The sequence below is a fragment of the Sphaerodactylus townsendi genome, linkage group LG13 (genome assembly GCF_021028975.2).
Source record: "Sphaerodactylus townsendi isolate TG3544 linkage group LG13, MPM_Stown_v2.3, whole genome shotgun sequence".
NCBI classification, from domain to species: domain Eukaryota; kingdom Metazoa; phylum Chordata; class Lepidosauria; order Squamata; family Sphaerodactylidae; genus Sphaerodactylus; species Sphaerodactylus townsendi.
This window is the reverse complement of record NC_059437.1, coordinates 241,145-266,586: the sequence shown is the minus strand read 5'-3', so window position 1 is coordinate 266,586 and position 25,442 is coordinate 241,145. Positions and strand designations below refer to the sequence as shown.

At 46.6% G+C, this 25,442-nt stretch overlaps 1 protein-coding gene across 5 annotated transcripts in view; it reads right to left on the bottom strand.

Annotated features, from left to right (window-relative positions):
* The window catches only part of ARHGEF9 (Cdc42 guanine nucleotide exchange factor 9), a 268,515-nt gene that overhangs the window by 134,475 nt on the left and 108,598 nt on the right, over positions 1-25,442 (bottom strand). Inside the window, exons 1-2 of one of the 5 annotated variants that reach the window (XM_048513767.1) lie at positions 9,592-10,074; positions 4,377-4,438 (exon numbers count right to left, since the gene is read on the bottom strand). The exons of 2 other annotated variants lie outside the window; for them this stretch is intronic. In XM_048513767.1, the coding sequence (XP_048369724.1) occupies positions 4,377-4,406 (30 nt within the window). In that variant the 5' untranslated portion in view covers positions 4,407-4,438; positions 9,592-10,074. Of the gene's footprint in view, positions 1-4,376; positions 4,439-9,591; positions 10,075-25,442 lie in introns of those variants that run through there. 2 more of the 5 variants (XM_048513769.1, XM_048513770.1) reach the window with 2 other exon arrangements.

Sequence of the window (25,442 nt, the reverse complement as noted above, 5' to 3'; positions counted from 1 at the left end):
GGTTGCCATCTCAGAATAAACCAACTACATTACAACAATTAAAGTAGACTCAAACCACCAAAGATTAGTAATTACACACCTGCTCTCAGAATGGCCACCCAACTACCAGAACGGCCCTTTTAGCCACTCAGCATCCCAGGGGCACTAAAATACGAGCAGCCCAGGGCCCATCCCAGCATGCTCAGGAAGATCACGGCCCCAGGGCAAGAGCCACTGAAGGGAACGCTCTGCTGATCTCGTCTGCCTGCGGCACACTGGCACCCTCAAGGCCCACAGAATGGAGAGGTCGATGCACCGTCAACAGCTTTCATGGCTGGAATCCACGGGCTTTTGTGAGTTTTCCGAGCTGTGGTCTGGCAGTTTTTGCTCCCAATGTTTCATCTGCACCTACAGCGGGCATCTTCAGAGGCATGTCTGAAGATGCAAATGCAGCTCTGAGCAGGACTGCAAATGCAACAGGAAATGAGCTCCACCGAACCACAAACACAATGTGCCCATTGGGTGGACAAAACATATATCCCTCCCTGCACACACACAATCACACCACGCTGCACCACTGACAGAAACACATATTACCGTGACATGCCTCTGAAGATGCCAGCCATAAATGCATGTGAAGGGTTAGGAGCAAAACTGCTGGACCTCAGCCACACAGCCCAGAAAGCCCACAACAGCCAATGGAGCGACCACCCAAGACTATTTACAGTCTTGAAGACAAGTGGCTGTGAAGGGCTTTCTAGATGATAACCAGCATCCTGAACTGGTCCAGGAAACCAACAGGTAGCTTGCACCTCTCTTAAAACAGGTGTAATGCGTGAACTGCAGCTGATTCCAGGTAAAAAACAAGACAAGCTACAGCATTTTGCACTGGCCGACGTTTCTAGGGCATCATATACAGCACATTAAAATCATGCAGCTAGGAGATTACCATGTCATGGGTCAACATGGCCAAGTTGGCTGAGTCCAAACAGGGGGTCAACTTCAGCACAAGATGGAGACAACAGAACTGGATTTTCACAACTGCGTTGTTGATCTCTTTCTTTCTCACAAGAGCAGAGTCCTACAAAGTTCCTCAGCACCCCACAGTCAAAGATCTCTCTTACTAAAACAGAGGAGCCCTTTACTCTCTAAGAGTTCAGCCTTCCATCTTATCTGGATTAAACGTTTCACCTCTTGACCATAGCTAATAGACACTGGCCCAGGATAGAGATGGCTACATCCGGTGGCTTAGAGAAACAGATGTCTGCTAGGGTGGCATCTGCATATCCGTGAGACCCTACTGAGGCTACAGACTGTCTCCCAAAGGCTTCACACAGACATTCAAAAGCACATAAGACATCCCTTGGTACACCTCAAGAGAGATTTCATCTCGTTCATTCAACCTCCTTAGCGACATTCCTCGGCAACAACATTTAACTGTTCGAATTCCATTCCTCACAATTTTATTTCCATGCACATCGTCAGTATTGAGTGGCTGACAATGTCACAGGCTGTCTAAAGATCCAACAACAATAATAGGAAAGGACAGCCTTCATACATACTTCAATAGAGACTGTTTACCACAACAAACAGGGCGAGCCAGCCCCACACCACAGCCAGGTCTGCAACCAGGCAGAAGCCGATCAAGGGCAGAGGACCTGGCGAGAAACCCTGAAGTTGTTTTGCAAGAGTTGCTCCAAAGTTCTAAGGAAGCTACTGATGGTATTCCTAATTGGCTCCCTCATTTTCAGCATCATTTTGTTAGCCAAGGACCAAGGGTTTGGAGAGGAGACGTCTGAGGGGGGATATGATTGAACTCTATAAAATTATGCATGGGGTAGAAAATGTTGACAGAGAGAAATTTTTCTCTCTTTCTCACAATACTAGAACCAGGGGGCATTCATTGAAAATGCTGGGGGGGAAGAATTAGGACTAATAAAAGGAAACACTTCTTCACGCAACGTGTGATTGGTGTTTGGAATATGCTGCCACAGGAGGTGGTGATGGCCACTAACCTGGATAACTTTAAAAAGGGCTTGGACAGATTTATGGAGGAGAAGTCGATCTATGGCTACCAATCTTGATCCTCCTTGATCTCAGATTGCAAATGCCTTAGCAGACCAGGTGCTCAGGAGCAGCAGCAGCAGCAGCAGGCCATTGCTTTCACCTCCTGCACGTGAGCTCCCAAAGGCACCTGGTGGGCCACTGCGAGTAGCAGAGTGCTGGACTAGATGGACTCTGGTCTGATCCAGCAGGCTAGTTCTTATGTTCTTATGTTCTTAAGGGTACCCTTTCATCCCCATTCCCTTCCTTGGATTCCTCTCTGTTGAAATGTGGATTGTGAGCACCTCAGGGCAGGGACCTACCTTTTTAGCATCACACTGAAAAGCCCCATATACACTGGAAGCACTTCACTGTTAATATCACAAGAGCACCATCATGGAAAAAACACAACTGGCAACCTAAGAGCTGACCAAGAGCGCTGCAGCTGGACAAAATGCCACTATGGCCCTGTATGGAGATTCCCAGTAGCCATCAAAATAGGCTACAGTCACAGTCAGGTGGAGCCTTTATAGGGAGATCATAAGCAATGGAAGGTCTAGTGCCGAGGTGGCGAACCTTTGGCACTATGTTGTGGACTACAATTCCCATTAGCCCCTGCCAGCATAGCCAATTGGCCATGCTGGCAGGGGCTGATGGGAACTGTAGTCCATAACATCTGGAGTGCCAAAGGTTAGCCACCACTGGTCTAGTGTCATAAAAGTGGTTCCAGATTGATGCAGAAGATCACTCATGGAACCCAGGATCATGCAGAGATTACCGATTATCGTTTCCATCAGTCCCATTAATGCACACTTCAAAGATTTTCTGTGGTTGTTCCAGTTCACAACAGACTGTGGAATAGTCTGAATCTTTTTCTGCATTGGGAGCCACTGGAGGCTGTTTTACAATGGACCATCAAAGGAAGAATGGGATAAAAATTAGATTGCTCAGGGGGTGGGTAAGTAGGTAGGAAAATAGATAGCTAGACAGACAGACAGATGGGCAGAATGGCATCTCCAGCTACAAATGTAAATTAATTTTGCAAAGTTTAGAGAGGTGAACTCGCTATATGTCAAAGAAGAGCCTCTCTGGGTCTTTTTCACCAAGCCAGTGTTGAAAACATCTAACCTTAATCCACATTTTTAAGAGTCTTGCCATGGTTCTCCCCTAAATCTCAGAGCTCTTTCTTAATTTTGATCATCTTGTCCAACAAAGAAATGCACAGAATTAATCAAGGGAATCAAAAAGTCACTTTGGGCCATTCTGGCTTCCCATCAAACACCAGAAGATGGCATTGCCCCATGAGACAGCAGGTGACATTCCTCAGAAGGGACCGAGCTAGCCAGGGAAATCACAGCCAGTGGCATGCTAGGATCTCGGTCTCAGAAAGGTCGAGGGGCAGGGAAAGATGGGTGAGGGGGTAAAACATCTGAAACCTCTGCATGTTCCCTGAAATGGAGGATAAAATCCTCCTCTCTCACCAAAACTGAGAGCCAAGAGTCACAAGAAATTCACCCACAGTGCACTGGATGAAGAGGCGCACGCCCTCTTGGTGGCTTTCCTTCTAAGAGCATCTATTTTTAGGCAGCAGCATATAAATCACTGCAGCACTCTCAGCTCAGCTCCATATTTTGCTTTGAAAGGAACACGAAAAAGCCCAACTGTTGATGCTTTGGCTGAGATTGGCCGCTGGGGCATGAGCCCTCCGTGTTTGAAGGCCATGTGTTCTCCTGACAAGGAATTGATCACACCCATCTGCACACAACCTAATGCTGAGACCCTCTTCCCTTCCACAGGAAACTGAGGAGCAGCCAAAACAGCCCCTGAGTCTTACTGCCCAGTTCCAGCAGCTGAAAAGGAAATCGCAACTCCTCCACGACAGATCTATCCATCAGCCAGGTTGGTGAACTGACAGCTCTATGCCAGCAACCAGTAGCATCCGAGGTATGCCTTTAATGCATTAACTCCATTCATATGTTCCCAGCTAAAAAGCATTTTAAAATATTATGACCCTGTTTAGAAAAATAATGCTTTGCACACCATCAAGAAAACATACCAAGTCACATTTCTGATTCTTTCCCCGCTTCTCCTCAACACAGATGCATCATTCACAAGACGATTCACACACAACCATAGCACAGGCAGAGAGGACTGGTCGACATACATGCAGGCAGGCAGGCAAGCAGGCAGGCAGGCAGGACACAATGAGAGAATTTAAGGACAATGTTTCAGTCATCACAGGAAGCATCCATTGAATTTTTTTTAAAGGAAAACAAGACAAGGGGAAAAAAGAAACCATAAAATGTGGGCTCTATTAACTGAAATAAATTGCAATTTTAACAAAAAAAACTTACATTGATTTTTGGCAATTTTCCTTCGGTCATTATACACAGCAGTTGGGCTGTGTACAGAATACCTGATCCAAAGAGAAATATAACCACATTATGAAAAGAGACAGGGGGGGGGGGGGAGAGAACAAGAATTGGACTGAACATGCAGCTATTAACAATGTTCCAAGGAGCCCCTAGCTGAGATCCCTCCTGTGGGTCACTTTTTTCTGGGATCCAGTCAGCATCTCCATTTACTAGTGAAAACTGGCAAGCAAAACTCTTTTTGGCCATCCTTACTGGCTGAAGGGGATGGAAATGAATAAATACATCGGGGTGCTGTGTGGTTTCTGGGCTGCATGGCCGTGTTCTAGCAGCATTCTCTCCTGACGTTTCGCCTGCATCTGTGGCTGGCATCTTCAGAGGATCTGATGATGCCAGCCACAGATGCAGGCAAAACGTCAGGAGAGAATGCTGCTAGAACACGGCCATACAGCCCGGAAACCACACAGCACCCCAGCGATTCCGGCCGAGAAAGCCTTCGACAATACAACAAATACATCCTCCCAAATGGCCAGGCTGAAAAACATCAGATTTCTTTTTTTAGAGCGGTACTATCTCTCTCTTTCTTCCTGTCCTCCTTGACAAGTGAAATTCGCAATGAACCATTGGGGGGGGGGGGGGGGAGGAGGCTGGCAATGACATGAAAGTAGCTTTGAATAATGAAATGGCGCTATCTATCAGTATGAAAAGGACAGAACTCAAACTGCATGGTAAGAAATCCTTCCTGGCCAAGGCATTGAAGGAAGGGGGGGGGGGGAGTAGGTGGAAGGTAGAGGCTGCTTTTCTCTTGACAACTAGTTGGAGCTTTACGAATGTGAACGCCACTCAAGAGGAACCGAGGTGTTTTTAATGTACTGAGTGATGCAGAGGTTGCTATGATACGTGCAGCAGCATTCTTCTTGGATCACTCAGCCATGTAGGGCTTTCATCTCTATCTCACACGTGGTCACTATTGCTAGGATCTGTCTGTCTTTCCTAGGGCTTTTTGGCGTGGGGTTCTTTCCCCCAATGGTTTGGCCCCACCCTGCTTCATTTTATTCCCTGGTTTCTGCATGTACTCTTGTGCCTTTTGTTTTCAATTCTTTTAAAAATTGGTTTGTTTCCTGGTTTTTTCCCTGTTTCTTTTGAGGTCGCTTTTACACCAAGCTTTTTCTGGAAGCCAATTCTGAGTCGCCTTTTTCCTAGGGTGTAACATTTCTGTTGGTTTTCTTTGTCGTTCTCACTCCCACCCACTTTTCAATGCCTGAACTGTCCCTATTGACAAACCATGCCCTCACCCCCCCCCCCCCGACCCCTGCCCTGAAGAGAAGAACTTTCATTTATAATTTTTTAAAATTGATATTAGTGTTACGGTGATAGTTTAAGGTTCTCTGAATTTCTAATAATTCCCTTGCTCCTGCCCAGGCAGAGATATGAGGGAGGAAAAGGCATACTTCCATGAGGGAAGGTCCTAGAAACTTTTAAAAAAGCAGAAAATACAGAGAATCCACTAAATCTATCACTATCTATCATCAATATATTAATATTTTAGTGCCTTTCTTAAAAAAATACAGTCATAATACTGTTATATCAACATTAAAAAAATGAAAAGGGAGGTTTCTGTGACGCCACTGATGACGACAGCTCCCTCCCTTGAAGGCACATGTGGAAGAAAACAAACTGACTCCACAACTGTGAAAATGCACAGGGAGTGCAGACGTGCGGAAGAACTTTGCTCAAACTGATTCCACTCCTTGTGAACTGACGGCCAAGAAAATCAGGAGTAAGACCAGCTTGCAGAAAAGTCCTTTAATTGGGAGAAATTGGTTCCTACTTGGAGAGTCTGCTGTTGCCTGGTTTTTCAAATAATAACAGCACTGACCACACAGATCAACATACGTTTAAGAGGGATGTTGTGTTTACAAGGAGGAGGGAAGTAGCAACGATCCAAGTGCAAAATTCTGAAGGCCCTGATGGCCATCCACAAAACTGCAGGGTCGCCAAAGACACAATCAACGTCTGAGGCTCACCATGTTTGAAGGGACCAGTTTTAAGACTGCCTTTCAAACCTGGCAAACTTTTATTTGGGAGCAAGACTTATTTGGGGGCAGATTTATACAAGATCAAGCTATGCATAAGAACAATGTGTTTTTTTGAAGGCCAAACTCCACAGCGCCTCATTAAGAAAACAGATTTTCGTCCCAGAGTACTTGGCTCTAAGGACATTTGCCTCTAACCAAATTTACTACCTGCTTACCAAGCTTTAAAAAACAGCATCGGCACCATTTTCAACCTTCACACAGTTATGAGCTACATCAAACTTTTGGTCAGAGCTTTCTTACACTTGCTGGTGTAAAATGGACTAATATTATCATGAATGGCATCACACTTAAAGACCCAATTCCCAGATAAAGAGTATAATCCTAAAGAGAGTTACACACTCCTAATTCCACTGAAGTTATGAGAATTAAAAAGGCGTAGCTCTGTTTAGGAGGACATTGTAACTCTCGATTTCATCTGACTGAGAATGCTGGTACTTTCTTCTGCGTAAAGGTACAGCTTCAATCCCGTGTATTATGTTCATCAAGGCACAAACCCCATTTAATTGAGGGAGACTTACTACTTAGACATAAACATACAAATCCTCTGGCTACAAATCTTTTATATTCACATGGGCACATTTTGCAATCTACTTTCCAAATAATCTGACAATACGAATGCATCTGCCACAATTTTTTTGTCTAGAAAGAACGTTAGCTAATTTTCAGACTGACTTTAGCACAAGTATCAGTTTTTCGGGCAGTGGTTCTGAGCAAATAAGGAATGATGCCTGTGGAGATTTTCTAAAACAGCAGCTCCAATCAGGATACCCTAAAAGTACTCTAATTTTGCTTAAATACAACCCCAAATTAAAACAAAAAATATTGCTGAGGAAATCAAAAGGAGTCATTACAGCCATGTCAAAATAAATGCTTCACATACTAAAAAGTTCACAGTCTCTCTCTCTCTCTCTCTCTCTTACACACACACACACACACAGAGAGAGAGAGAGAGAGAGACGGTAGAATCTGTACAAGAAGAAATGTGATTCACCCAGGTGGTGGTATTTAGCAGTTGCCAAGCATTGCTGTAGAAATTATTTTTGGATAAGCGTACGTGTCCAAATCTAGCCTCAGAGACACAAACAACATTCTGAGATGCTTCAAGCCATCCACTTTTCTATCCATTCCTTCCTGCTATGACTCATTCTCCCTTTACTCTGCACAGTTATACGATCCATTTCCATATCACAGGGGGGTGTCTTAAAATTCAACTGAACATTCTGAGGTCATGAGAACCTGTGTTCTGAAATGTTGCTTACATCCTCCACCAATCTGTGGGATCAGATAGCTGGTGTTGGGGGGGGGGGGATCGTGCCCCATTAGGGATTTCAAAAGGGAAAATAAACCAAAACCTCATCCGGACATCATGAAGTTGGTGGCAACCTGTTCCTTGGGAAATCTACAAGTGAGGGGAAAGAACTCCCAGTAGCAGGCACTGGAAATCCAAGCTACAGACTCCGCACAAACACTGGTATTATTTTACAGTACAACTACATTAAAGTTGATAGACTGTGTTCAATGTTTTTGACTCCATAAATCTAGGAGAATGCAGACTGTACCTCCATTTTCTCACCTCACCTCGTCTGCTGTGGTCTATCAAGTTCAAGAGCCAGATTGATTTTTTTAAACATTTCAAATACCAGCACCTGGTCCTGTAAAATTGTGCACAGAATTGAAACATATGCATGCACACACACAGAGATGTACATAGAACAGACAGTGCATAAGTGGGAATAGGAACATGAATGGGGGAACTGGCTCACACTATGTTACCAGAAATATGGTTACAGGCAACATGGTCAAGGAAATAAACATTTGCAAAAGGCATTGTAGAACGTTGTTTTTTTAAAGACGAACAATAATGAACGAAGCAGGGCAGGAATACACACATATCAGATATATCACCCAGACATTCATTCTGTGCTTGCAGCCTGAATATCTTCTCCCTCCCGCAAGTGACCTCTCATGTGAGGATTTCATCCTCCCCCCGTAACCTGAATAGGAAGTCTATGTCCCAGTGGTCACCTTTTCCTCAATCTTGTAATATGTAATTCAGCAGTTCATTGTCAAGAAAATCAATGACAATCAAGTCAGTTGGAATCTTGTTATCTCTTTGGTGGGTAGAGATTTTTCTTTATCTCCCTCCTGCCCCCAACAGTGCTGCCCAGCCAAGCCTTGGAGATGGCTTTAGGAGAAAACCGTCACCCCAAAAATTCTAGTCCCCCTTTGCTGGGCTGCAAAGATGGCAACGCACCCGCCGGCACCTCCAGCCCAGCCAGCTGAGCGTCAGCACATCGAAGAGGATGACGGCTCGGAACTGGCAGGAAGGGAGAACTGGAAGGATGCTCGGTGTTTCAGGATCCCAGTCACGCTGAAAAGAATAAAACCAAGGAGCCTTTGCTCCCTCTCCCCCTCACTTGAAGCCCAGCAAAAGGTGTTATCTCTTCCCTCGCCTGAAGAGCAGGCAGGTATCTTCACATTTACCACCAGCCAGCACCACACGCACGCATCCACGTCCTCCAGCCTCCATCTCCCCTTCCCAAAGCATTCTGCTTTTTCTGTCCTTTGCTTCGAAGCAAGCCTGTCTGGCCACAGCGGCCAAAGTGTTTGAGCATGAGGCTTCCACAGCTGGAACTGGCTGGCTGTTGTGGTTTCCGCCAGCTGCGTGACCACGGTCAGGTAGCTTTTGCTCCTACAATGTTTCGCCAGCTGGCATCTTCAGAAGCGTGGCACCCTGAGCTGTCTTGCCGTGCCACGGCTCCGAGGATGCCAGCGACAGATGCGGGCAAAACGTTAGGAGCCAAAACCACCGGAGTGTGGCCACACAGCTGGGGAGACCCACAAGGGCCAGCAGAGATGCTCCAACCCCCCCTGCTCGGGCCCGTGGCGGCGGCGGCAGCGGGCGTTTCCTCAGAGGAGCTGTGGAGAGGGACCCAGCGAGGAGGTCCTGGGAGGCTGGCTGGCTGCTGGGGCGCACGACCACCCCCGCCCCGCACCGGGGGTCCTGGAGGCGCCCCCCGCAGCCCACCCGAGCGCGGGACACACACACACACACACACACACACACACACAGAGGGAGAGAGAGGGAGACTATCTACCACCGTCATCCAGCTCACAGGGCGGCCATGGCGCGTCGGGGCCGCTCTCCTCCTCCTCCTCCTCCTCCTCCTGTCTCGCTGCTGCCCGCTCAGTCGGCGGCCGCGCGGGCCGAGTCCCTCTCGGGGGGTGGGGTGCCCGCGGTCCTGGGCGGGCGGGCGGGCGGTGGTCGGTCGGTCGGTCGGTCGGGTGCCCCCCCCCCTCCTCAGCGGGTGCCCAGGAAGAACATGAGGACGACGTTGACGAGGAGGAGGAGGACGATGACGGAGAAGACCACCACCGTCTGCACGTCCAAGGTCATGGTGCAGTGCAGGACGCTGTAGTGCTCCAGGTGCGGGGCCGGCAGGCTGGCGGTGGTCAGCCTCTGCTCGGCCACACTGTCCATACAGCCAGCATGCTCGGCCACGCCACGCGGCCCCGCTCAGCCCCGGCGCCCGGCGGCGCACGAGCCCGGCACAGGCAGCGGCGGCAGCATGGCCGGCCGGCAGGGCGCGGGCGAGGAGGAGGAGGAGGAGGAGGAGGGCGGCGCGCTCTGCTGCGCTCGGGGCCCCGCGCGCTCCGCTCCGCTCCTGCCCGCCCGCCCGCGCGTGACGCCGCCGCCGCCGCCCTCCTCGCCGCCCCGCTCCCGGGCCCTGCCGCCCCCGCGCTGGGCCAAAGGAGACCCCCGCCTGCCCGTCACTCAGCGCCGGGGCAGAGCCGAGCCGCAGCAAGCGGAGATAGACTGCCTTGGCGAGGGGAGGCTCCATTTCTGGGCGAAGAGCGCAATGAATTTGCCCTGTCCTTGCCTGAGCAACGGGAATTGAGAGGTACACTGCTCCTGAATGTGGAGGGTCCATTTCTAGCTTTCATGCTGAATAGCTGCTGACTCACGCCACAAGTCATTAATTTAAGGAACCCTTTACTTAAACATTTAAACAAGCCAGGGCAGAACTGCTGGTTCAGACCAAAGATCTCTCCAAATCCTGTATCCCGTTTCCAGGAAACCTCAATTCAGTGCATAACAGCAGCCATCTTTCCATGTTCCCTGACATGAGCAATTAGTATTCAGGCACAAACGGTCTCCGAAAGCAAAGGATTTCTCACATTTATTGTAGCCTTTTAACCATGAATTTAACACCACCTAAACCAGTCAAGGGGCACCACATGTCGGGACAGTAGAAAATACCATCATTTAATTATGCATTGTGTCCTCAAGGTGTAACTAGAGCATTCTGTTCAGAAGCAGACAAATGACCAACCCACAGAACAAAAGATGCTGCCTGTTACCTCTCTGCATGATTTCCTGCTATGGTCTGGCTTCTTCTGCTCAGCCTCTGTCCTGCCTCTGTGCCTTATCACTGGAGAATTCAGACACTCCCCAAAAAGAGGTGCAACAGAGTTTTACCTGCTGCATCTCTGCAACAGGCATGGAGGCATGCCTCGATCCCACTGTGACTGGTGCAGAAACGCTAGATGGGAGAGGGCCAGCAACTGTAGTTACACCTCTGTAATAAAAAGCAGCAGCAGCAGCAGCAACAACAAACCTTTTTAGATGCAGCCCAGAAGTGTGTTTCCACTTTTAATACAGAAGAAAATCATGCCTGAAAGTGTCAGAATGGCAGGGACTGTTGGACACGTGAAGAGCCAGTCTGCTTCAGAAGCTAGCGCTTATCGGTCGATGTCCTTACTCAGGAACCTGTGAATTCCACAAGGCAGGACACCAATGTAGCCGTCTCCAGAAGACACAAATGGAATGGTGGCGCAACTGTCCTGGTGCATCAGCCTGCTAGATGGATTTCGCTTCCTTGCCATCCATCAGATACCTCGCCAGGAAATTCATACACAGCCTGGTAACAGAAGTGTAAAGGGGAGGGCGGGGGGGGGGGTACTCCAGTGGGTGCTGCTGTCCCCCCCTCCCCCAAATCATTCCCATTCAGCATCACTCACTGCTGTCTTTGGACAGAACCCATCTTTGCTACAGAGGTTAACAAGTAGCGTAGTTACCTAGCAAATCTGCTCCGGCATGTGCAGAGTGGCTTTCTTTCAACACTGCAACTCCATTGACTTCCCAGGGAAGATGATGACACAATTCCACAAAACCAAAACTCTGGCCGGACTGTTTTAAAAATTGGGCCCCATCTCACTTCCTATGACAGCATTCTGGGAACTTCTTCTTGGGCTGCATTTCCCCTTAAGGGGGTTAGCACTGACATTTTCTTCGCCAAATAGCTCAATTTGGGACATTTTCAGGGGTAAGGTTGACAGCACATGCATGTCTTCAGCAATGCTGTCCATCCACCGTTTCTTTGGTCTTCCACGTGGGCAGTGGCCACCAGGGTCAAGGTTTAGGGCCGTTTTTGTGACAGAAGTCTCCTCCAGGTGCATAAAGTACCCATCCCACCTTAGAACATGGTTCAGAATAATAATAATAATTAATAATAATTAAACTTTGAAAACCTGTAGCAGGACTTCCGTACCCTACGCTGGACCTTGATCCTCATGCCTTTTTCAGCCAACCCAGCTTGTGCTCCTTGCCTGCCTTCTCTTCATAAGAGCATAAGAACAAGCCAGCTGGATCAGACCAAAGTCCATCTAGTCCAGCTCTCTGCTACTCGCAGTGGCCCACCAGGTGCCTTTGGGAGCTCACCTGCAGGATGTGAAAGCAATGGCCTTCTGCGGCTGTTGCTCCCGAGCACCTGGTCTGTTAAGGCATTTTCAATCTCAGATCAAAGAGGATCAAGATTGGTAGCCATAAATTGACTTCTCCTCCTCCATAAATCTGTCCAAGCCCCCTTTAAAGCTATCCAGGTGAGTGGCCATCACCACCTCCCGTGGCAGCATATTCCAAACACCAATCACACGTTGTGTGAAGAAGTGTTTCCTTTTATTAGTCTCAATTCTTCCCCCAGCATTTTCAATGTATGCCCCCTGGTTCTAGTATTGTGAGAAAGAGAGAAAAATGTCTCTCTGTCAACATTTTCTACCCCAAGGTAGAAATTTTCTTCGCTCAAGGGGATGAGAGACTCAGTCCCTAAAGGTTTACCAGACGGCTGGGCTGGGTTTTCCAGGTTGTGGGGTAGTTTTCGCTTCTAATGTTTCACCTACATCTATGGCTGGCATCTTCAAAGATGAAATGTTAGGAGCAAAAACTTCCAGACCATGGCCACACAACCTGGAAAACTCACAACAGCTGGTTAATTCTGGCCATTAAAGACTTCAACAATACAGTTACGCTTCTCTGAAGCTGCCCGAGGCAATCCACTGACCTGGTGAACACACTGCCGGGATTGTGCAGGCCTGACAGATTCGTCAGGGCCTTTGGGTCATGTTTAAAGTTCTGGTTCTAACCTTTAAAGCCGTTCATGGTCTTGGGCCTGCATATCTAAGAAGAAGAAGAAGAAGAAGAAGAAGAAGAAGAAGAAGAAGAAGAAGAAGAAGAAGAAGAAGAAGAAGAAGAAGAAGAAGAAGAAGAAGAGGAGGAGGAGGAGGAGGAGGAGGAGGAGGAGGAGGAGGAGGAGGAGGAGGAGGAGTTTGGATTTATATCCCCCCTGTCTCTCCTGCAGGAGACTCAAAGCATCTTACAATCTCCTTGCCCTTCCCCCTCACAACAAACACCCTGTGAGGTGGGTGGGGCTGAGAGAGCTCAGAAGAGCTGTGACTAGCCCAAGGTCACCCAGCTGGCGTGTGTGGGAGTGTACAGGCTGATCTGAATTCCCCAGATAAGCCTCCACAGCTCAGGCGGCAGAGCTGGGAATCAAACCCAGTTCCTCCAGATTAGATACACGAGCTCTTAACCTCCTACGCCACTGCTGCTCCTTCCATCTCTCCCTGTATTGCACCGCTAGGCCCCTCCGCTCTTTGGAGGCAGACCTGCTAGTGATCCCCAGCCCCAAAGCGGTCCGACTGGCCTCTACAAGGGCCAGGGCTTTTACATTCCTGGCCCCTACTTGGTGGAACAGGCTCCCAAGTAAAATCAGGGCCCTGCGGGACATACAGAGTTTCCGCAGGGCCTGCAAAACGGACCTGTTCCACCAGGCATTTGGCCAGCCGGGGTAACATCAACATCCCACTCTATATAGTAAACATCTGGCCTCCTGTGGGCGAAAGAAAGGGGGCTGGGTGGGAGTTTGACACCATCTGCCATTTATAGAAATTGTTTAAATTGATTTTAATGTTATTAATTATGTTGGACACTGCCCTGAGCCCTTCAGGGGAGGGGGGGTATATAAATTCGATAAAATAAGTAAAAATAAATAATCTCAGATCAGCATTTTAAGTACAAAGTAGGGCTGTATCATTTAGGCTTCTAGGCAGTCAAAGGACCAAGAAGAGAATGGTTAAAGAAATGAAGCTGAAATGTTTGCCAGCGCCCCCCACCCACTCGCTGGAATGCCCTGGAATGGCCCAGGACTTGCTTGAAGGAAATAAAGCCCACCATATGAAGCTATTTCAACTTGAATCAATTGCAGGTTGGTCACTATGATTCTTTCATGGAGGCAGTGGCGTCATGTCCGTGGGGCAACGTGGGCAGCTGCCCACGGCTCAGAAATTTTGCAGGGCATGCTCCTGTGTTTTTAATTTTTTTTTGGTGTTTTTTCACATTTTGGCCTGCAGGGGGTGCATTTTTAGAGATATCAGCACCAAAATCCCCATTTGTGCCATGGACGTTTGCTGGGTGACCCTTGGGCTAGTCATACACACATATCTGTTCTAGCCTACCTCACAGGGTTGTTGTGCAAATAAAATGCAGGAAAGGGAAATGATGTAAGCTGCTTTGGGCTCCCGTTGTGGAGAAAGTTTGGGTACAAATGAAGTAAACACATAAAAATGTATTCCTATTTCTTTTTCACCTCTCAAATAATCTCAGAAACAAGGTCGTAAATCTCCTGTAAATCTCAGATTTTAGTAAGAAATAGGCTACAGTGCAGCTTAGTAACAGGAATGCTGTTTGAACATTCATTTTTTTTAGAATGCACAACAGATACCCTTTGCAGTGAATTGTTTTATACCCTCTTCCAAAATATGCAGTTCTAAATGCTCTTCTCCTGCAAGCCATTCCCTCTCCCAACCCCTTTCCTGGGCCCTCACCTCCAAGCCACTAAACGCATTTTTATTTCCCTCCCAGAGTCCTTTTCCCACTAAAGGCTCCGAACATCTCTCTCTCTCTCTCTTTGCGTTTCTCAGGCTGCCCCCAAGCGGCCTTTTCTCTGTGACCTGCCTGTCCTTTGCCAGAATGAATGCAAAGCATCTGAGGTAACTGAAAAAGCTGTTGAATCATAGTAACTACTAATCAGCTTCACTTCATGTGGCATATTTTATATTCTTGGCACGACTGCATGAACAGCATTGCTACAGGATGGAGGCAAGATGAAGACAGAACTGATACATTTCCTTTTCCCATTCCAGACTATCAGTGGCAAATGAAATCCAGGTAAGGAATGTCTTACAAGGAAGAGAGGAGGGGGCCACTAAAAAGATCCCAGAGGGCTGTCAAGGAAAAAAAGGTGCGCTGAAATTCTTCAGAGAAGAGAAGAGCAGAAGGAGATTGTTCGCCGGCTACCTGCCTGCTAACACACCGGAACAGCCAAGGACAAGGGACAAGCACCCCAGAGTGCGGAAAGGAGAGCCTCTGTGTTGCCCTCATTATTTTCGTCCTACTGTGGCAACTGCCATATGCTCTGTGCAAACAGCCTGTGATATGCCACAGAACCCTGCCTGTTTCTCACACACACTGGCAGGTACATACGCATACACACACACCCGAAGGAATTGGTACAACTCTGGGGCAGACTGGAAGTGTGCTGACCAGGTGGGCTTCCTTCCCTTCTCTCCCCACTCCCTTTTGCAAAGCCGGGATACAGTGGTGAAGCCACAAGGGGACATGTGTGTGTGTCGTGCACCGGGCGCATGCCTGGGGGCGCAAACATTGCCCCCAGGCCCCTCCACTTCCTCACGCGCCCGCGTCTGCTCCTCGGCGTCTCCACTCTTCCTTCCCACATCTTACTTTTAGTTCCTTGTTCAGGTTAGCTAGTCTTTGTTCTCAGTAAAAACAGCCTGAGGAACTACAGTTCCCAGGAGACCTTGGGGCTCACAAGGTCTCCTGGGGAGTATAGTTCCCATCAGGCCTTTTTTACTGAGAACAAGGCCTTTTGAAGCCTGAAAAAGTTCTGAAAAACAAACTAAGGTAAGTGTGGGAAGCGGGGAAGCCGTGGGGTCGGGGCAGGTGGGGGGGGGGGTGGAAAATGGAATGCGAATGCTAATCCGAAGGCTAGTCTTCGGCTCCAGTTTGCAGCCTTCAGCTGATCCAATAACATGACTAAGGGGGGGGGGGTGCCTATGTTGGATAGCAGGATGACAAGTGACAGGCAGAGAAGGAGAACAGAGAGAAAAGGTGGCCAAGGGGGGATTGGTGGGTGCTGTTGACCCACACACAGCTGTCTAGAGCACACGGCACCATTCAGCATAATGGGCTTTACTGCTAGTTCTGGCAGAGTAGAGGAAGTCAACAGAAGAAGAAGAAGAGGAGGAGGAGGAGGAGGAGGAGGAGTTTGGATTTATATCCCCCCTTTCTCTCCTGACTCAAAGGGGTTTTCTCTCCTGACTCTCTCCCTGACTCAAAGGGGCTTACAATCTCCTTTCCCTTCCCCCCTCACAACAAACACTCTGTGAGGTGGGTGGGGCTGAGAGAGCTCAGAAGAACTGTGACTAGCCCAAGGGCACCCAGCTGGCGTGTGTGGGAGTGCCTAGGCTAATCTGAATTCCCCAGAGAAGCCTCCACAGCTCAGGCAGCAGAGCTGGGAATCAAACCTGGTTCCTCCAGATTAGATACACGAGCTCTTAACCTCCTACGCCACTGCTGCTCCACATGACTGAGAGGTCATGTGATGAAGGGATCAGAAGCAGATGGGTCTGCTGGGCATGATGGAGGCACTGTTGGGTCAGCATCCATGGGGGGCAGTTCTGAATTAAGCAGAAACACTGTCAGGGTCAAGACAGGAGTCAGAACAAGCAAAGCTGTCCAAGAAGAAGGTGAGGCACCAAGTCCAATATCGGTTGTGGAAAGTGATGTCCAGAAACAGCTGACTCATGGAGACTTCGCAGGGTTTTCAAGGCGAGAGACAATCAGAGGTAGTTTGCCACAGCCTGCCTCTGTGTGGGCTGAGAGAATTCTGAGAGAACTGTGACCGGCCCAATGTCATCCAGCAGGTTTCATGGCCAGCAGCAACAGCGGAGGCTTTACATTACCAATGAGTTACGCAGCCTGAAGCCACAGCCTGGAGGCAGCAGCTTTATACATCCTGGTGAGATCTCACCACTCTATCCAATCAGCTGTGCCCTGAAGCGTCCTTTAGCCCTTCCTCCTCCGGCCATCTCGAGGAGGGTGTGAAGTGAAGCTAGAGCATGGAGCAAGGTGTATGGTTCTCCAGTTGCACAGTGGCAGATAGGAAGTCGCTCCAAAGGGTGATCACTACTGCACAGAGGATTATCGGCTGCCCTCTCCCCTCCTTGGAAGAACTCTATCATTCCTGAAGCCTAAAGAAAGCCCAAAATATTCTGAGAGACCCGTCTCATCCAGCACACTCTCTTTTTGAACTGTTGCCATCCGGCAGATGATACAGGTCTATCAAAACTAGGACAAAGAGGCTTAGAGACAGCTTCTACTCTAGAGCTGCTGAACTCCATGGCTTCGTGTTGATGTGTTTGGGGCTGTGTAGGGATGGGTGGAGGAAGGGGAAGTGAGGATGGGGTATGAGTCTGAAATTGTGTGCATCGAGGAATGCTGCTGTAAATTTCGTTGTGCGTGCACAATGACAATAAATGCTTATGCTCTGGAGCTGGGTTCAAGATCCCACAGGACAGACCAGCTTGGCCATTATGTGTGTTATTCTCAGATCAAAATGGACACACCTTGCAGAGCACAGGAAGACAGGAATGCCTTGTGCCAGAAGCCAGTTTGATAGTATTTAAAGCTGCCGATTTTTTTACACGTTCCCAGAAACAGGGTTGAAAACAGCTTTATGTGGCGAGGGTGAATTCCACACTCATCATCTACGGAGAGAGGAAGGGATTTTGAAGCAGCTGAAGCTGGGACTGGCTGCCTAAAATGTCTGTATTATGCATTCCCCATTAAAAATTATTGGCTTCAAGCAACTGTAAATGGCACATTAAATACTTAATAAAGATCTGTATAATGACCTCTTTAAGGTCTATTTGGCCAAAAGGTAGGATAGAAATTTTGAATTAAATAATATTTTACTTTTAACTGAGAATGTATATGGCTTCAAGCACGAGAACGTGCAACCTACCAACTGAAATTTCTAGCCTATTCTAATTAGTTATTTAAAATATTCAGATTCTGTCTTTCTATATAAATACCCCACAGCCGGATCATCTATATCTATGTATCTATATATTTAGATATATCACATTTGTGTATCAGGCCAAACCATGACAAAAATAGGTCTAGGACAGTGATGGCAAACCTTTTCAAGACAGAGTGCCCAAACTGCAACCCAAAACCCACTTATTTGTCACAAAGTGCCAACACTGCAATTTAACTTGAATACTGAGGTTTTAGTTTAGAAAAAAAGTTGGCTCCGAGGCGCGCGTTACTCGGGAGTAAGCTTGGTGAAGCAACCATGCAATGCTTCGAATGTGTGAATCATGACCCTAGGAAGGTTTACTTAGAAGCCAGCCCCACTGCCAGCAACCGAGCTTACTCCCAGGTAAAGGATCATGCCCAGGCCAGTCTAGATGTGTGTGGGTGGGTGGGTGATTTCCCCCCCCCCCGGCGAACTCTGTGCATGTGTGCCCACGGAAAGGGCTCTGAGTGCCACCTCTGGCACCCGTGCCATAGGTTCGCCACCACTGGTCTAGGAAGAGCTCCTCTGGGCCTCCTTGCAGAGATCTGCTCTGGAATACCCTCCCGCCACCCAGACCCCAACGAATCCCTCCACTTGGAAGGCCTCAAGAAGTAAACCAACTTTAGCCACTAGCTCCACAAAAGGCAGCAAAGACACGTGCTCAGGACAGACTTATTGTAAAATATACCCCCCATAAAATACTCTCCTCCAGCTGAACTAGAGAGCTTTGGAACTGGCCAGCTGCCCTCCGTTGCCAGGAGGAACTGGCGTCGGTTCCGAAGTAGATGCACACATTTTGTAAGCATCTGAAATGTTTGCAAATGCCCCACTGAACATTTTCAAGTTGCTTAAAATAAATGCTGGCAGGTTTTTTTTTTGGGGGGGGGGGAGGAGATGTTCCCCCATCGTTAATACTAATTATCTCAACAACTGTTCTCCAACACCAGAAGGGGATTTTTCAAGACAAACAGAAAGTACTGGCTTATGTAAGCAGTTTAAAGTATCAGGGCCAGAGAAAGAACTTTGCATTGCCATTTCTCTCCTCTGCGGATGAAGAGTCAAGTTAAAGTAGTTGGGTTATTTCAGACAATCCTGGTAATAATTCCAGAAAAGCATTCTGAGAAATGGAAAAAAGATATCTTATCTTTCATTTGGGAAGGGAAGAGGCCTAGCATAAGATATAAAATGTTATGTGATTCTTCCGAGAGAGGTGGTCTAGCCCTTCCTGATTTAAAAGTTTACTATCCGGCTGCAGGTTTAGTGTGGTTTCGAGAATGGATGCTATTAACCAATGAAGATTAAAGGGCTTTGATTTATAGTATGAGTGGCATTTGTATATATGGTATAGGAAAGAGAAAATGTTAAAAGACTTTCAATCATTATATAAGAAAATCAATTGATAAAATCTGGAGATATAGGAAAAAATATTTTAAAAACACCGATGTGGATTTCACCACATGATGCAACAATTATGAGAGGGAGTTTAAAAAGTGGATATTTAAGGTATAAAAACATACTGTTTAAAAAACAGGAAGTTTACATGTTAAAAGGGAGGAAATTAATATTAATAAGGACCACTGTCAGTGGTTTCTTTATTATCCATTAAAGGAGAAATACAAGCAAGATTAAAAAAATAGGTTTTGAAGATAAATAATCTCAATTATGGAATACTATACGTAAAGAAGAAGTATCTCTTATTTAAAAAATGTATAAGTTGTTGCTACAAATTGAAACTGAGTCTGAATAAGTAAAAGAAAGCATGATCATATGATCCCAGACTTTAGACAAAACAATTACTGTAGAAGAGTGGGAAAAAGTCTGAAAGATTTACCAGCTGTATGAATTTAAAGGGAAATTATTATAAAATGTTATACCAATGGAATTTATTTCCATCAAAATTGGCTAAGCTATATAAGGGAATATTGGAATGCTGTTGGAAATGTAATAAGGAAAAAAGTAGACATGTAAAAGGGTTAAAATATTCTGCATTAAAATATTTGAAGTAATGAAAAGTATATTGAAAAACTAATTTGAATGTAAGCCAAAAATTTTCTGATGAATTTAATAGATACAATATTTAAAAAACAAAATGAAACTTTAGTATTATATACGATTACCGCTGCAAGAATTTTACATGCTAAAGGATGGAAATCCCTGAACATGCCAACAATAAAGAACTGGAAATATAAATTAACAGAATATATGGTAATAGATACGTTTTCAACAGTGATGAATAATAAAAGCATAGAAAATTGTACTAAAATATGGAAACCATTAACTGTGTTTTTGGGAAGCATGGAGGATTACAAACATTTGACATTGAGTATCATTAAGTTCGCAACTCTAGCTAATGATGATATTTATAAAGTCGCTAGAAGGCAAATAAAGATATAAGAAAACAATGTTAAGAGTGTTTAAAATACTGGTGAAAGGTTATGGATAATATTAGTTTTAAGATTTATATTAGAGATAAGATTGGAAATACACAAATAAGTTATACAAGGACATAGGATATGATAAAGATTTTCACAGAAATACTATGCTGTTGTTTGGATATACGTGCTTTAGTTAATGCAGAATTGAGAACTATACTCAAGTTTTTTTTCCCTAGCAGGAAGTTGTAGATTTTAATGTAATCTATAATGGAAGAAATTACTGGTTATGTGAGTGAATAAGCTGAGTGAATAAGCTGAGTCCATTATGTATTTCTGAGCGCTTTGTAATTTGTGTTTTTTTTGTAAATTATACTGTTCTTGATTATTGATCGTTTGTATAATATTGTTGATTGTTGAATTTAAAAAAGAGAAAAAATAAGATAGTTGGGTTCAAAAGACTAATAACTGGTCAATTAAAATGAAGCCCCGTTGTACCCTGAGACTGACAAAATTTACTTCGCTATAAACTGCTGTGAGACGGGCTCTCTTGGTCAGATCAGTTCTGACTCATGAAAACTTACGCTAGAATTTTAAAAATTAAACTCCTGTTTAATTTTGCTACAACAGATCAACACAGCTATTCCTCTGGAATTACAAAATTATTTCAATACCTGGAGTTGAATTTCAAGTGTGACACCTATAACCTTCGCTACCTATTCCAAAACCATGCTTCCACTACTGACTAGGGTTATAATGCCACCATTATTTTAAAAAGCAAAGCTTTTTCGTACATTTAAAACATTTATATATCAATGCACTGTAATCACTACACTGTAATAACTCAAAGCTTTTTTCCCAAGCCGTGCAATTGCTGAGTAATTTGATGAGCATCTCACATCTCAGCTAGCCTTAGAATTCAATTAGCCATGTCAAAAATCACAGAATGTTCTCTGCCCTAATCATGTTGAAGCCACATCAGCACCAAAAATATCCTACAATATGAGAGGTTTGGGGCAGAAATTGGGCGGGGTAAAAGCGTAATAAAATAAAACAAGACAAAATAGTGAAATAAATAAAAGGCTCTGCCTAGATACAAGCTGATCAGTTAAAGATGCCAAAAGTGTCACACCATCGTAGGGCCAATGTGTACAAATCCACCAGCTTTTCACATTTCAAATCACATGTAATGTTTTGACAGTATCATAATGGACCCTTTTGTTTCAAAGTATCCCAGCCAAACCAGGACCACAAAGGGAGCATCTCCCCACATTTTAAGAATAGACACATTAAAGGCCTGCACATTAAAGACCTGCTCTTGAATCAAGATTAAATGGCAGACAAGGAGGGATGGCAATTGCAACGCAACACAGAAAAAGGAGGTGTCTCTACATATTTAGGATCCCCCAGATATGCAGAAAACTATGTGCTTATATTATTTATAGTCTGTCTTTCTCACTGAGATTCAAGATGGATCACACAATGTAAATCAACGCAATGAATAGGCTGAGACATCTAATAAGTAAAGCAACAGGACTAGCATTACATTAACAATCCCTTTTTAGAAACCATTCAAAAACCAGCTTGATAAGGTTTGAATAAACTCCAAGGACTCAGAATATTGACAGCTTTTAAATTGGCAGTGGAGGCAGGGTGGGTGTGGGTGGGTATTAACATTTTCATGCCTTTGAACATTTATATAATCTGGAAGGAAACCTCAAAAGTGCCAAGCAATTTTCAAATTATTCCATCTACCCATATTTCTGCAGAGTCTGTGGCTCATAACAATGACAACAGGGTTATCAATACATCACATATCTATGCTTTTTCTTCCTAAAGGAAGTCTCCGTCATGAGCACAAATAGTACACCTGACAGAAATTACACTGAAGGCAGCTCACAGCAATTATTGTCTACTTTTAGATGAAGTCTTTGTTATAAGTACGATATATGTCCAAATCCTAAACAATACAATGCTAAGGAAATTAATGTTGGACAACTAATCCTCCAACAATGGGGGAGGAGGACTCCTCCATTGGTAGAGGGTTCATGCCTGGGACATTTGATTTCCCCTGCCCCCAGAGACTCTCCCGCCTTCCCACAACAGCCAGCCCGGGCTGTGGAACAGCTTCCCAGCAAAGCCTCCCCACCTCGATACTCACCTGGCCACCCTCCCCACCCCTATACTAACCTTCCAACCCTCCCCTACCTTAAAACTCACCTAACAACCCTTCCCCACCCCAAGCCTTACCTTTCAATCCTCCCCCACCCCAAACCTTACCTTGCTACCCTCTCCCATCAGAGCCCTCATGTTTCTAACCTCCCCTCACCCAAAGTCACTCTGTCCCCCCTTTCCACAATCCACCCCCCGCAAAGCCTCACCTTGTCGCCCTCGCCCCACCCCAAGCCGCTCCTCTCCACCCTCCCCTTATCCTCCCCTTCTCTCCTACCCCAAGCCACACCTGTGAGCAGGGACGTAGGTATAGATTTTTTTAGGGGGGGGGTCGGGGGGGCACACCCCCACCCACCCCAGGGCATGGCCACGCCTCCCCAAGCCCCGCCCCTGGCCTAGCACTTATAAAAGCAGCTCTCCGAGGTGAGGTCGGGGATGGCAGACTCCCTTGCCCTGCCCTCCCCTGCCCCTCCCCTCTGGGCTGAGGCATAGAGGGAAAATGGAGCCTGGTGCAAAATCTGAGTTTTGTGCCCCCCCACCAGGGCAGCCGCTGTGATGCAGGAATCCACCCCCAAACAGCATCACTTTCAATGGTGTTTGAACTAGATCCACCTTAAAGGGAGAATCTGGGATCTCTAGTTAAACAACATTGAAAGTGATACTGTTTGGGGGTGGATTATCCCCCACCCTGAAACAGCATCACTTTCAATGTGGCGTAGTGGTTAAGAGCAGGTGCATTCTAATCTGGAGAGGAAACCAGGTTTGATTCCCTGCTCTGCCACTTGAGCTGTGGAGGCTTATCTGGGGAATTCAGATTAGCCTGTGCACTCCCACACACACCAGCTGGGTGACCTTGGGCTAGTCACAGCTTTTCGGAGCTCTCTCAGCCCCACCCACCTCACAGGGTGTTTGTTGTGAGGGAGAAAGGGCAAGGCGATTGTAAGCCCCTTTGAGTCTCCTACAGGAGAGAAAGGGGGGATATAAATCCAAACTCTTCTTCTTCTTCTAAACTGAGATTCAGATTTCCCTCCCCTTTAAATCCATGCCGAAGGGGGTGGATTTAAAAGGAGAATCTGGGGAAATTTGGGGGGTGCCTGCTGTCAGGGGTGCAATTGTTAAGATAGCAGCACCAAACTTTCAGGGTATTCTTTAGGAGTCTCTCCTAATCGATACCACTCCAGGGCTTGGTGAAGTTTGGTTCAGGGGGTCCAAAGTTATGGACTCCTCAAAAAGTGTAGCCCCCCCATCTCGTATTAGCTCTTTCATTGGAAACAATCGGGGATGGGGGGGGGCAATTCCCCTTTGGGAGTCCATTAGCTTTGGCCTCCCTGACCAAACTTCACAAAACCTAGGTATAGAGTACCAATAAGAGATCTCTCCTGATGATCCCTCCTCTCCCAGGTTTGGCATGAAGCTTTGGTTCAGTGATGTCCAAAGTTATGGACCCTCAAAGATGTAGCCTTCATCTTCTTTTAGCTCCCATTGAAAACAATGGAGGATGGGGCACTCCCTTTGAAGTCCATAGCTTTGGACCCCCCCTGGACCAAACTTCACAAAACCTGGGTGGCAGACAATAAGAGACTCCCCTGATAGAGCATTCCAGGTTTGGTGAAGTTTGGTTCTAGGGGGTTCAAAGTTGCGTGGACCTCTCAAAAGTGTAGTCCCCATCTTCTATATTAGTTCCTACATTGGAAACAATGGAGGATGGGGTGGCACCCCTTTGGGAGTCCATAACTTTGGACCCCCCAAACAAAACCTCACCAAACCCAGGTAGTATCATCACTGGGAGAGTCCCCAAACAATCTCCTTGAAAGTTTTGGTGCTAAGCTAGCCTAAACAACGATGCGCCCCCTGCAGGCCAAAAACCGAAAAGGCACTAAAACGTTTTAAAAACCCACAAACGGGTGGGCGGAGCTTCGGACATGAATGGGGGGGTCCAAACCCGAGAACCCCCCCCCCTTACCTACGTGCATGCCTGTGAGACCTCTCCCACTCCCAACCCATAGACCAAAAATCAGGTAAGTGGCAAGCGGTATGCCAGGAGCGGGGGGGGGGGGGGCTACAGCCCCACTAAAGCCAATTGCAGGGGGAGATAGTTCCTCTTCCACCCTTTGTTAGGGCCCACTGCATCTCCCCCGCAATGGGCTTTGCTGCTAGTCTATAAATAATATAAGGGATCTGAAATGCAGACCCTAATAACACTGATAAAAATCAGTAATACAAAGCAAAGATCCCATGTAATACAGAGAAAGTCTACTAAGCTAATGAGAACCCAGATATGTACTGGTCTCGTACAAGCTTTAAGATTAGTAGAACATAAATTCCATATGTTTGTTCTTCCAAAATGTACGGAAGTTTGTCTGAACGGCAATGATTTGAAACCATCAGGGACTGCAGTCTGCTGCAAAATGTCTGAGCACACATAGGCCACAGGGCTTCTAAGTTCATGAAAACAATTACTCAGACACTAACTATCCAATTCACAGTTCTGGAAAGGGTTTGGGAGCACCACAAGGACTGTCAGCGGGATGCCCACCTGCAAACTCCCTGCTGGGAACTCCCAAGCACACTGAGCTAGATTCATATTGGGGGAAAGGTGCCCATGGGGAAGGAGTTTGCGCTTTACCAACTTGAGCTATTTTCCCAGTCTGAAATTCCTCATCAGGGAAACCTTCGTGCACCCAAGTAGACATGAAGTCTACCCCCACCAGGGCATTTCAACTAGGGAAAATGGTGTGGGGCAGAGGCAGCAACCCCTCCCTCCCTCCCTCCCTCCCTCCCTCCCTTCCTTCCTAGCTCCCTGCATCTGGGAACTGAGTTCCAAGTGCCTAATTATGTGGACTCCAGGGAAAATGACCATGCAGTGAGATCCTCCCACTGCTGGCTGTTTGCGACAGGCATGAATGTGATCTATTCTTGCAGTCATGTGCTTCTGACTGCCTTTTTCATGGAGCCACAAATAAAGAG